The 13,067-nt window shown below is 40.4% G+C and overlaps 1 protein-coding gene across 1 annotated transcript in view; it reads right to left on the bottom strand.

Annotated features, from left to right (window-relative positions):
- PHACTR3 (phosphatase and actin regulator 3) overlaps positions 1-13,067 on the bottom strand; it is a 115,434-nt gene that overhangs the window by 31,981 nt on the left and 70,386 nt on the right. The window contains exons 5-7 of the mRNA XM_050907400.1: positions 11,852-12,055; positions 7,662-7,926; positions 6,426-6,673 (exon numbers count right to left, since the gene is read on the bottom strand). Of these exons, the coding sequence (XP_050763357.1) occupies positions 6,426-6,673; positions 7,662-7,926; positions 11,852-12,055 (717 nt within the window). The remainder of the gene's footprint in view (positions 1-6,425; positions 6,674-7,661; positions 7,927-11,851; positions 12,056-13,067) is intronic.

The following is a 13,067-nucleotide window of genomic DNA, read 5'->3' as shown; positions in this document are numbered from 1 at the left end:
GCTCTACTGGCTTTTCTGGTGTCCAGTCGAGGGCTTCAGCAGAGTCTGAAAATTATCATTGCAGAGCAGCACCAGTCAGATGGGGTTTAGAGCATTGTCAGGATATGCAGGAACTACAGTTAAATCTTTGTATTTGCTTCATCTTGGGAGCGTGGTGTATAATAGGAGGTTATTTTGTTTTGGTTCCTTTTTACTGTAAAGGTTTTTTTTAATTTAATGCTTCACCTTTTCTAGAAAAGGTCACCTCATTTTTAAAGAAAATGACATTTAATTGGTATTTTTGTTTGGCATTTGAGATAGGATTAATGTCTATTTTTTAAAGGATGCTCTGGAGGTTGGCAAGATTCTAAATCCTAAATAGATTCTCATTCCCAAATATTGGGGGTTTATTTGCCAGGGATCTGTGGACCTATATTATTATTATCACTATTGATCTCAAATTTCTTTATGCAGAGGGGAGGAGTCTATACCACATCCACACATACATGTTGGGAAGACTGGGGCAGAGAGTAGTTGTGGTCTCCCTGTGTGAGCAGGGACAAGTCTCTTGATAGTTGCAGTGGTCTAAAATTAAACTTTTTAGAAACCATAATCAGCTCAAAACCCCAATTAGTGTCTAAAAGCTGTGCCCTTGTTTAGCACCTTCCTCCTAATGCTTTCAAAGTCTGTTGCAAATATTAATTAAATTAAACCATACAGCCCTCTGTGAAGTAGTAGGTATACGTTTAACAGATGGGTAAAGAAGTTAAATGATTTGGCTGGTGCCACACAGAGCCTTCTGCTAACTGAATATATGACTCCATCAGAAACATTTGGCTCACGAAGCCACGGACTTGGGACTCTGTCAAGGTTTTTCAAGCCTCCACCACACTGGGAGTGGGTGCAGAGTGGGCGTTTGCAGTGCTCGATCCATACAGCACAGGAACCAACAGAATTCCTTCTGGAAACAATCTGAAGCACATTTGGGGCTAGCAAACTCCCCGGTGTCCCTGAACATGTTCTTATTTTCACCTGGAAATTTTAAACAGGTGGTAAGAGAAATTTGGTCACGTCAGGAGATTGCTGCAGAGAGACTGCACATGCACGTTAAGCCCAATGTCTCCAGAACATGATAGGCGTACCGCCCATGTGCTGGCCATCTGCATAGTGATTTGCAGGCAGTTCAGTGCATCTTGGGTGCACTGAAAGCAATATATGTATACACTATACAGCACATGCATGTGTCTCTGTCCAGAACTGCTTAGAAGGAAACAAGGGAACTCCACATGTGTGGTAAACACTGGTTTTTTTGGAGATGCACCCTAAACGGTTATTCTCCCATTCATTGGTGACAGCTAAGGTATGAGCATGCAGGACTATCCCTGCTCCCTTCAGGCTGTTATAAAACTACTTGCCATACCATACTATACCTGATCTTTGAATTGTGGGAGGACAAGGGCTAGAATCACAGTGATTATTTGCTCAGATGAGGTCAGGGCTCATTTTCTGCTGTCCCTCATCTCATTGAAGGCCAGCTGAAACCAATGCTCTGCCGTTAAAAGACTGGACCTTTTTGCAAGAAGTCAGGTTTTTAAGCTGATGTGGAGACATTGGCTTAAGCTAGCTCAGCTTATGCCCTAGAGGTTTGTATTTCAAAGTGAGATGCAACAATGCAATATTTTGCTTGAAACAAAGTAAAATGAAGCTGCTCTTCAGGGCCTTGACTGCTCCCACGCTGCTCTGCTGCACACTTAGAAAGAGTCTACTACTTTGTGAAATTAAAAACACAAATCATATCTGAAAAATCTCAACTTTAACCCAAATCCTGCTGTTGTATTAGAGGAGTGGAGAGCATATAACCCACTCAGGATAAGCTGTGCTCACTTCATCCAGATGTCTGGATTTCTAAAAGGCTTATGCTATAGCCACTCCCATGGTCCATATGCACTGGGCACTGATTAATCTTTAGGGTATTTCACCAAATAAAAATACAAGAGATCTGGATTAAGCTGATCTGCTAGTCTAAGGAGCCGTTCCCCATGCCTGACCAATTGAGTTAATTCCTGAAAAATAATACCTGCCCAACAAAGTGAAAAGAGGGAGATGATGTTACCCCCTTCAGGAAGACATGCCAGGAAACACTGTGCAATTCATCTGTTTTCATCTTGGCCGGCCCACTGATGGCCAGTTCTGTTATTCTACCTGCTGCAGAAACCCATATCTGATGTTTCAGAATTAATGAACAAATAAATAAAACTAAACCAGAGAACAAAGAGGAAATAAAGCCCCAAACTACTTTTCCCCACATCCATTTTCAGCACTCTGAGGCAAATTCCTTCCTGATCACTATCTCAGTAGAAAGTGAACCTGCAAATACCCTTATTTAAGTATTTTCTTCCTAAGGGTTATTTTTCCTGGTCTATAAGGCATGTTCAATGCTGGTCTGCCCCATGACCAAGCTATCTCAGGCAGGGTCTTGGCTGTGGCTTGTTTCATGATTTATGGCAGCTCAGTTAGGTCAACAATAAATGCTTTGAAAATTCACACCCTTTTCATGCTTGGTTTGCAGATTCCTGACAAAAAGTTCCTGGTTTTATTCAGTTGAATCATGACATTTAATTTCCTGTATGTTTCCTGTTCTTTCTATCAAGCAAAAGGCAAATCCTAATACTGCATGCTGATGGAAAGACCTTGCTTGCACTAGTTATCAGTTGTGGGCTACATGCTAGTTACATTATTTTTTAAGCTCGTGCACAAAACTACTGTCTTGCTTTGCGTTTTTAGAGGTTTCAAAGAATGATTTATTGAGTAGGGTGCTAATGGAAAGCCAAGGTACAATTCCTCACTTTTCCCAGAGTTATCTGTGACCTGTACCAATCCCTCTGTAACCATGGGGCTGTTGCACTGATGCACTGTTCTGCATCGCAGTGGCAATGGCAAAGTTGGTGACATACTAAGTCAGTACACTAATTGTAAAGCAACTTTGGATTAATGGATAATTTTACCTCCTGACTTGCAAACCAGCCCAGATTTTTTAAACTAGAAAGAATCTGGAGCTTTTCAGGGAAAAAAGTTTTTCTGGTGCTATCCCTGTCACTACGGCATCTCTCGTTCCTCTCTGAAATGCAAATGGGTGCATTTGAATGAATGCTGGCACAAGCAGTGCCACCCAGTGTCAAGACCTGAAATGCCTTGTTTATGTTCCAGCTTGCGCTGAGTAAATGGGCAGCGGTCACATCCCCAAAGCTGTTGTCTTCTCGGGGGCTGAGGTTATACCACTTTTCCTGGTTTCAGCTGGGATAGAGTTAATTTTCTTCCTAGTAGCTGGTATAGTGCTGTGTTTTGGATTTAATAGGAGAATAATGTTAATAGCAACAACTGAAAACATCAGTGTGTTAAGTAGTGTTTATACTAAGTCAAGGATTTTTCACCTTCTCATGCCCAGCCAGCAAGAAGGCTGGAGGGGCACAAGAAGCTGGGAGGGGACACAGCCAGGACAGCTGACCCAAACTGGCCAAAGGAACATTCCATACCATATAATGTCATGCCCAGTATATAAACTGGGGGGAGCTGGCCGGGACGGGCAAATCACTGCTCGGGAACTAACTGGGCATCAGTCGGCGAGCAGCGAGCGGTGAGCAATTGCATTGTGCATCACTTGTTTTGTATATTCTAATTCTTTTAGTAGTATTATTGTAATTTTATTACTATTATCATCATTATTATTTTTTTTCTTCCTTTCTGTCCTATTAAACCATCTTTATCTCAACCCATGAGGGTTTTTTTTTTTCCGATTCTCTCCCCCATCCCACTGGGTGGGGGGAGTGAGTGAGCAGCTACGTGGTGCTTAGTTGCCAGCTGGGGTTAAACCACGACACCACTCCACACCAGGACTTCTGTGGTTTAAGCGGCTGTGTTGCCCAGCATGCCCAGCACTCATCCATGGCAGCCTCCTTAGACATCAAACAGCTGAAACTTTGCATGGCCTGGGTTTTTGTTGTGCCCCTAAATATGCCTGAACTTAAACATCAGTAGAGCAAGCACCAGGCTTGTACAAGAAATGAGGGTTTTTGTAAATGCATATTTACAAACTGCAAGGACAATGCATTCCACAATGATCTTCAGCCATTTAAAATAAAATTATCTTATGCATAAAGCTCAAGTCTTATGACGACTTGGGTAAGTTTTAGGGGTGTATGGAACGGGCTTCTTGGTGCAGAGACTGAAGTTTGGGTGTGAAGAGACTCGAATGCCAAAGAGTGAGATAAATTAATTACGAGGAAGAAGGCTGTGTCGCTACAAACAAAGAAATGAGAGAAAATTCTTCCTAAAAATTATTTTTGTAGAAGTTGGAAAGTGTTTCGCATGGAAAAAGGGGTTGTGTTCATATCTGGGGCTTCTTTAGCAGATGATAAACCATCTTTGTTTGCTCTCTTTGCCCTTGGTGTACATCTGTAGGTAAATACGAATCTGTATATAATCACCACACTACTTAATTTCATACCAAACCTTTGAGTTTTCAGCCTTTCAGATAAGGCATCTAACTGGCTGTCTACATATCTACATAGGCACTTCTCTTACTAGCACTCCATCATGAGAACTGGGGAAGCAAGTCTGTATGTGGTTCTGGCCCTTGACATTTTAAATTTGGCCTGTTAATCTTATTCACTAAAACATTCAAGAATGTATCAGCCCCACCTCATTATACTCACTGATTAGTCCTATAAGCTTTTCCATCCAGCTTTTACATCTTTGTAGTACTCAGATATTATTCAAAAATGTATTTAATAATTTTTCTACTATCAGAGATTATTTTTCTAAATTTCTAGCAGGCACGCCCTACCCAGTTATAATGCATGACCAATCATGCCCAATACATAAGCCATTGTATGAAGTAAGAATTATACGTACACATAATATTTTCTTAAATCAAATTATATAGTTAAGGGGAAGAAGTTTTCTGTTCAGTCTGATTTCTTTTTATTTCATGTTGTGTAGCCAGTATTTCAAATGGCAGATTTCAATATCTTCTATGCTGAGCAGCAGTATTGTTGCAGCTACAATAAAGCCAAAATATCTTTGAAAGAGGTCTGTTTTTCTCACCATCTCAGTTGGTCTAATATTGCCCTATAAAACTTGCTGTGTTTAAACCATTCTTAAGCCATCACCAATACAACACTGTTGTTCAACTGTAGTAAGCAGAAATTTTTCAAATCTCTAACGCTTATTGTGGAAAGCCAAGAGCTGCTTCTACATATCACTATAATTTGTACAATAACGAATGCCCTTCTATCATCATAATTTCTGTCTTCACAGACAGTGAATAATTATTTGTTAAATATAGAGAGTATTCATCTTCAACAGTGAAATGTTCAGATTTGGTTTTACTAGTTGGGGATAACGTATTTTTTGCCTGGCTGCCTCTAGCTGTTAGAATTTGTACCAAAGGAGACTACTTTTATAATTAGGAACAACACATAGTCAGAAAAAAATGGATAGAACTTAAAAGGTGATTTTTAGTTTTTCAGTTATCCTTAAATGCACAGCAATTATGCAAGGGATTCTCTTTTCTTTTGCCTTATCTCAGTAGTCTATTCTGTTACTAGGTGTCTTAAGACACAGGAGCAGAACTCATGTGTCCTGTCTGCTGGCTCATACTTTCTAACAAGCACCTTTTAAAATTCACCCTTGATCTGTTATAACAATTACTTTCTGATTAATTTTTCTCTGCCTGCCTTCTTTTAATGCATTGATGAAGAAATTGAAGGATTCATTTCAGGCTGAATCTTTGTCTTGCTAACATGGAAAACATTAAAAGCTTGAATGAAAAATAAATTTTCTAATAAGAGCTGATTATTTTGCCAAAGCCCACTTAAATAATTCCTCAGGATTATACAATGCGTTCCCCATATGTCTCAAGAAAGGGTAAAATGGACCAAATGGAGAGCAACTTTCTTCTTCAAGATATTTTCTCTGGATGTTTGTCCTTCCTAGATTCATTGGTCTCTTCCACTTTTGACTGTACCATCACTGCACTGGAATAATAGTCCTAAAATGGGATGCTTCCAAAACATCCACAGCATTGGCACCGGGTATACAGAAAGCTTTGCCTACCGACAGTGAGATGTGTCTGCAAGTGCTGCCATTCATATTTAGTAGTACAAAGTGTACATAAGTAACTGAAAGGGTGAAGCATACTGATACATTGACTTACCAACATAACTCTAAACGTCATCTTAGTATGCAGTACCTACCAAGACAAACATGATCACAGTCACTATGACTCGAATTTAACTTTATCTTTTCACCAGGATTCCTTGGAAAAGCTGATGTGACAATAGAGGAATTTATACTGCTCATATTTTCTGTTGCATGCTGCCTTGTTTAGAGCATTCTGTTAGACTATGATAGTATATCTTTATAATATAATAAGTGACTTTCCTTACCAGAAATAATGGAGTCATTCAAAACTTCCTCATCCTGATAAAAAACAGAGTCTTCCTTGAGCTCTGAGTTCATGATCATGTTTTCTTTGTTCTCATCTGACTCTTTAACTGAGTTCCGCTTATTTTCTGAATCACTGCTGTAACTCAGTGAGTTCTCCTTTTCTTTGTTGCGCTCAATGCTAGATGTTCTGGATGGACGGACATCCACTCTTTTTTTTGGAGAGCCTTTGCTTTCTCTTCCATGGAAGCTGTGGGTGGAAGGTGCACAGCCCAGTTTTTACAAAAGACTGTTTTATTGCCACAGTAGGAACTTATCGTTATATGAGAATGAGCAGAATGTCTTGTAGCTCGTAAAGGCCAGGGTAGAGAGTTCAACATGGGACAATACGGGATGGCATTCTCAAGACTATGTTGAGAACGGCTAACACAGATCTACTTTCCTATCTCTGTCATAAAAATAAGGTACAGAAGGGTGGTGACTAATGTATTTCTTTGATATATAGCCACATGCTATATTGTACTGATTAAAAAAAAAACACACAGCACGTCCTTCTAATGTAAAACAGACATGGCATGAAATATTACCATTCTGATATTTTATGATCATGACAAAGGTTTAACAGGGCCTGGAAATAATATCATATGAATCTATTCCCCATGACAATAGCTGTTATGGAATTGAGAAATGTTACCAACTTAACTCCAAAGCTCCATGATGGAAAAGGTTATCTCTGTCCTCCTCTAATACACGGGAGGGCTTATAATGAAAACCAGACAAAGTACCCAATGTACTCCCACACAAACATTTGTATTAAAAATGGATACCGTATATGCTCATGTATAAGCCAAGAGACATATACTGAAATAGTAGCATTTCTCATATGTAGAGTACTGATATTCAGAGCAGGATATGCCTTAGCTACTCTAACTTGGTATCTTGTGGGGAGATTTTCTTTTGCAGTAGGTCAAGGATTATCAAATGATTCTACCTGTTTGAAAACCTACTTCCATGTCACAGTAGCCTCCTTATAAAGGAAGAACATACTTTGAAGTAACTGCCAAATTAAGCACTTCAACCAGGGATGGATGTTCAAAGTAGTGACATCAAGAGGAAGGCAAACCCAAGCTGTAGGAGTAAATAAAATCCTAATAACAGGGTAGGAACATTTACCAAGAAAAATGATTTAGTGGAATGACTCTCCTCATGCACCCATATAGCCAAGAGGCTGTAGGTACCTGTCCTGCCGGTGTTTGGTGGCCAGAGCCCTATGGAGTTCTTCAATGACTCTGCTGGGAGGTAAAGGCAGGTGGACGGCAGCCAGGTGAGGGGAACCAGTTGGCGTTGTTACCTGTCCTCTGACATGGGGATCTGAACTTTTCTGGCCAGAGGGATGGAAGAGGGCAGCTTGTCCTGAGATTTGGGAGGAACCAACAATGACATAATTCTTCAGGATGGTGGAAGGAGGAGATTTCATGGCTGGATCATCTATTTCACTTCCTGCTGTCAAAACACAAGAGGGTAAGAGGTCGTGCAATGCTTCTTATTTTTTTGCACACAGAGTTTGCACTGAAATTAATTTGTTGTGTTGAACAGAGAAAAATGGTGATGCTTTGTTCTTGCTAGGAGGTAACTGGTTAAGCTGAGTAACTATCTGAATTCAAAAGGCTCATACTACACAGATCCAGATCTTTGATCTAGCAAAATAGATGCCTCCCCCATTTCCCCTCTTTCCCACAGTATCAGATTCTCCTTTTTCCCAGCCCACCAATGCATTCTTGATTGCCAGTACTGTTCCTCCTAACCACCAATGGCTTGTACTGTGGTGGCTTTCCAATCTAGCACTTTCTCTGCTGGACTCTGGCAGACTGTATTAAAATTTATGCACTGTGGTTCTCAGTCAGGACAAAATGTACCAGTGTCTATTATCTGCTCCTCTGTGATTGCTGCACAGCTTAGACCTCTGTCTTTCATATGCCAGTTGAGGAAATGCCAAAATCATTATAATATGCGGATAATGTTCACATAACAAAACTTGCCAAATGAAATCTAAATGAAAGATGTGGTATTGAGTGCTAAGAAGAAAAAAGAAGGGTGGGGCAATCTAATCTTTTTTTACCCCCAGATTCAGATATTTTTTATGCAATGTAAGCATTTTGTTGGAAATTAGACTTTGATATATACATTTCCCTAGCACCTGAGTCTAAAACACAGTGGACATTTCCCTGGTTGTAAATTTGGTAGTTTCACACTCTTAAGACAACTGAATATCTGGCCTGAAAAAGATGCTGATTAGTTTTTCTGTTCTGCAGTTCTCTTCCCGTTTCCCCTCTCCCTTATACCTCCGTCCCAAGCCTCTGGCATATGGCGTTTACATCAATAGCTCAGTCTGGGTGTAAAAAGGCAATGCGAGTTATTCATACAAAAGAGTATTTCTTTTCTCTTTTTGCCACCTAGTGTTTTAAACAGGAATTTAAACTGACACAGCTTGTACCGCTTTTGTACAAACTTGTTTTCACAGATCATTTTTACTTTTTTCACTTACTTTTGAGATAAATCCTTCAGTTCACAGCAGCGAAAAACTTCTGCTCAGGCCAGGATTATCCTGAAATACCCATGTAAAAAGGACTTGGTTCCTATTAGCAGGGTAACTTACTAGAAAATTGGAGAGGACAAAAGTAGGTTTGAATATTAACTTCAGTTATTAAATATTTCCTCTCAGACCCAGCATCCTGCATAATGGCTACCAACTACATGCCTTTTCTTAAGTTCACTGCTGGAAATCTGATACACCTCTGTAAGGGTAGCGCTGTGAACAGAGCTGGGCATCTGGAGGTTGGAGGGCAGAATTACTGAGGACAACAGCAAAAGCACAAGTAGGAAGAAGAGCTCCTGTAGCCATAACCAAAATCAAACATTGAAAATTTGAGAGTGACAACACTAAACCTGGTCTCTTTTTCACATTTGTGGGGTGAGGAGGAGAGCATCCTTCAGTGAGAAGAGTTGCATCAAGAATAAAAATTTCTCTCTTATTCTAAGAAAGGTCTAACATTATTTTTTTCATTTTTGGAAGGCATTTTTACACATTTCTCTCCCTCTAACCCGGAACCCTAACCAATAGCCAGAGTTTCATTCATGTCTCTATGCATCCAGGAGACAGGGGTCAAGCTAGTCTGAAAGTTACCCTATTTAAAATCTGAAATGTCTGAAAGCACAAGGGCATTTCTTCAAGTGTCTAGGTGCCCAATGTGCAATGTCTTGGCAATGAGACACTTTCCCACCCCAGAGCTCCTCCTGCACTGATCAGGATGGTTGCTGCGGCCAGGAGACAGCCAACCTCTGCTAAGCAAAGATGGTTTTTTGGCACTCAAGGGGATTTTGATTATGTGCTACTGTGGAGATGCACAGAGGACATTTATGATCAATCATTGCCCATTGAATCATGGCCTGAGGGGATGAAAAAAAAACACCTCTTAAGTCACTTTATACTGCTGCACAGTGAGAGAGGGTGTCCGTGTTTTCTCAGAGCAAGAACCCCAGGTTCAGCTCAACTCTAAAGCAGGAAGGGAGGAGACTTTGTTTTATCTTTATATCTGCTTGTTCCTGGAAGAGGTCAAGGGCCAATTTTGTCCTCATTGCAGCTTGGGCCAATATTGAGAGTTGAGAGTTTCCTTAGATCACACCTTATTTGTCCTAATGACAGCTGTTCAGTGAATAATCTTGCAAAGTGATGTCTTGGCGCCTTGCCCTGTTCCCCCTCTCGCTGTGATGAATTTGTGCTTGGCTTATTCCTCACTCCTCTGCTAACAGCATCTCTAACATTGTTAAGGGGGGAAAAACTAAACACAAAAGAGCTTTTCAACCCCTTCATCTCCTTTTCTTTCATAATCGTCCTTTCTCTCTCCCCATACATTTGTATTCCCTTTCACTCATTGACAGTATTTGTTTAGTCTTAACGTACCACTGCCTCCACATCCACACAAAAATAAACAAATGCATAATCACTATTGAAAAAGGGTCTATAGTTATCAGAGCCATTGAGAAAACTAAGAGTTGTTCTTTGTGGAAAATTTAGATGAGAATGAAATACCAAAACTCAGAATATCTTAGATGGTACAGGAAATACTTTAGTTAAGCAGGAAAATATCTAGACTCAAAATGCTGTGAAGTGCCTGGTGGAGCTGTGATCTCGTTACCCTCTATGGGTCAGGTTTTCCAAATAGCCTACATCTCATGCAGATCATGGCCTTCTCATCAGTTGAGCAAAATCAAAGTGGTGTCCTGGTTGTGCCTGTTCATGTTGCAAGGTGGAAGGGGCAGGCTAGAGCCTGACCCATAGCACAGAATGTTGAAGCAATCTGAACAGCAGCTCCCAAGGAGCATTATGATACCATTTTGAATCCACTTAAACTCTTACAGCTTTTAAGCATGGACAAAATATGGATATTTTCCATGGGAAACAAATACTTGTAATTTTCCTCAAAAAGACTGAAAACCTCAATATTTTCTATGAACCCCAGTGGTCAGAGCACAATGCCCCTCTGATATTTTGTTTCCTGGTGACTTTGAAAACCCTATTCATTGTGCTAGTAGATGAGCGTGGATGCAAATCAGGGCTGAGATAATGGCTGTCATTTAAGTCTAAATATCCAACAGGTCTGACATTTAGATGTCAGGACGATATTCTAATTTGCAATAAGGCCCTTTCAACTGCTTTTACCATATGTAGGGGCCCTAAAATTGGAACAAACTAAGATCATATTCACTTTAACACCCCTTCTGCAGTGCCAGAATGTTGGAAAATGTAACAACATTGGCAATACATTAGAAAATCAGGCCCAGAGGAATTGCTCTTGAAACATTCAATGAAGTCTGGCACGGAGGATTGCTTTGTGGGAGCCAGGTGTATCACTTATGTGTGTTCTCTGTAACTAGACCAGATTTCATAGCTCTAGTTTAGACCTACCCTAGAGAGCAAACCCTTCAGACAGAAACCTCTACAGAACCTATTAACTTGAACTTGATTTTGGCTGTTGTACTGTTATCCAGCGGCAGTCTAGGTAATGAAAACATTTAAATCTTCCTTGTGTTTTATGGCATATCAATATGAGCATCTGATTCAGCAGATGTTTGCAGTTGGTTTGATTTGTTTTACATGTGTTCGGTGCAATAGACTTGCAACAAATAATCCTCTGAGAGATTCAGATAAATATGTGAAGTACAAAGATTAGTGTGTTGTTATCAGGCAACCGGACCACTCAGTTCATGGAAATCATTAGCATTCTGTTCACTCAATATAACTAGCCTGATTCACAGCAGTTTGTGGCAATAGGCTTAAAAAGGGATGTAAGAAAAAAATCGTATACTGTGCTGTGTAGGCGAACAACACAAGGGATGGCAAAGTCTTTACTGACCAGTAATGACTGACCTGTTAGGCTCTTTGTGATTTTGGAGATTGCCTTAGGTGGCGGAGCTGGGAGCAATGGAGGGCTGGGAAGCTGTGCTGGGTTTCTTTCTGTCTGTTTCTGGGGGGAATCTGTGGATTCAGATACAAGTAAGGCTTGTGGACTGTCTTCAGATGCTGGCAGGCTGGCATCTTCTAATTCTTCCGTGGGTGCTGAAGGTTTCTTGGCTAGTAGGAAGATGAGTAAAATTAATGAAACATGAAGTTAATAATAATGATAGGCCAGGGGACAATGCCAGGAACGTTCAGAAAAACAGAACACATGGCACACAGCTAGAAGCACTTATTTTCCATAGTGAAAATAATTATTGTGTGAAACAGCCAACCAGCCAAGGCAGGTAAAGAATAAAATGTATGAGGATATTTATGACATGTTAGTTTTGATGTTCCTGAGAAAACTGCTGAGCTTCCCTTACTTCCCTAAAGCCTTTTTCCCTTTCCTTTTTTTTTAGTAATGAAGACAGCAAGGCAAAGCAACTTTTGAGAACTGCAGTGAATTTTCTTACAGCATGCAGCTGCAGTGGCACAGTTACTGAGTGAGTACTCTTCTGTGCTAGGAACACAGAGCGAAAGGGCAAAGACTATCAAACTGGTAATATTACACGAAAGCTGACTTTCAAATTGTTTGTTGTACACATTTATTTTCACAATTTAATTTTTATCTTATTTAATACGTGACTTCAACTTAGATCCCAAGTCTTCTCTTACTGTACCTGACTCCAGAACTGTCGAGTCTTTCCTGAGGTTAAAGTTGATAACCAAGAAAAGCCTGCCTTAAAAAAGATTTGCCATTGGATCTCAGCATCTAGTGTGGAACAGAGAATCGGTGAAGTACTTAAGAAAAACTTCAATCACCAAAGCCTTAATTTGAGATGGTGAAGCAGTGCTCATTTCAGGATTGTCTCCTGAAAGATGGCAAAAGCACTTAGCTCTTAAAGTTAGTGCAGGCTGAACCACTGAGCAGTTCATCAAATTGACCTGGCTGTGACGAGGGCACAGGGGACTAGATCCAGAAAGGCATGAAGCTGAAGCAGGACATAGGTGGAATTTCAGTGATGAAGTCCAAAATTAACATCCTTGAATCCTGCTCAGATCCCAGCTGACTCTGGCAGTGCTTAAACTCGCACAGTGCCTCACTGTTTGACTTGCACACTCTGTTACATGTCCTGATCTCTGCCTT

Source organism: Gymnogyps californianus, chromosome 17 (assembly GCF_018139145.2).
Source record: "Gymnogyps californianus isolate 813 chromosome 17, ASM1813914v2, whole genome shotgun sequence".
NCBI classification, from domain to species: Eukaryota; Metazoa; Chordata; class Aves; order Accipitriformes; family Cathartidae; genus Gymnogyps; species Gymnogyps californianus.
Note: the sequence above shows the minus strand (reverse complement) of the source record. Positions and strands in the feature narration are given on the sequence as shown.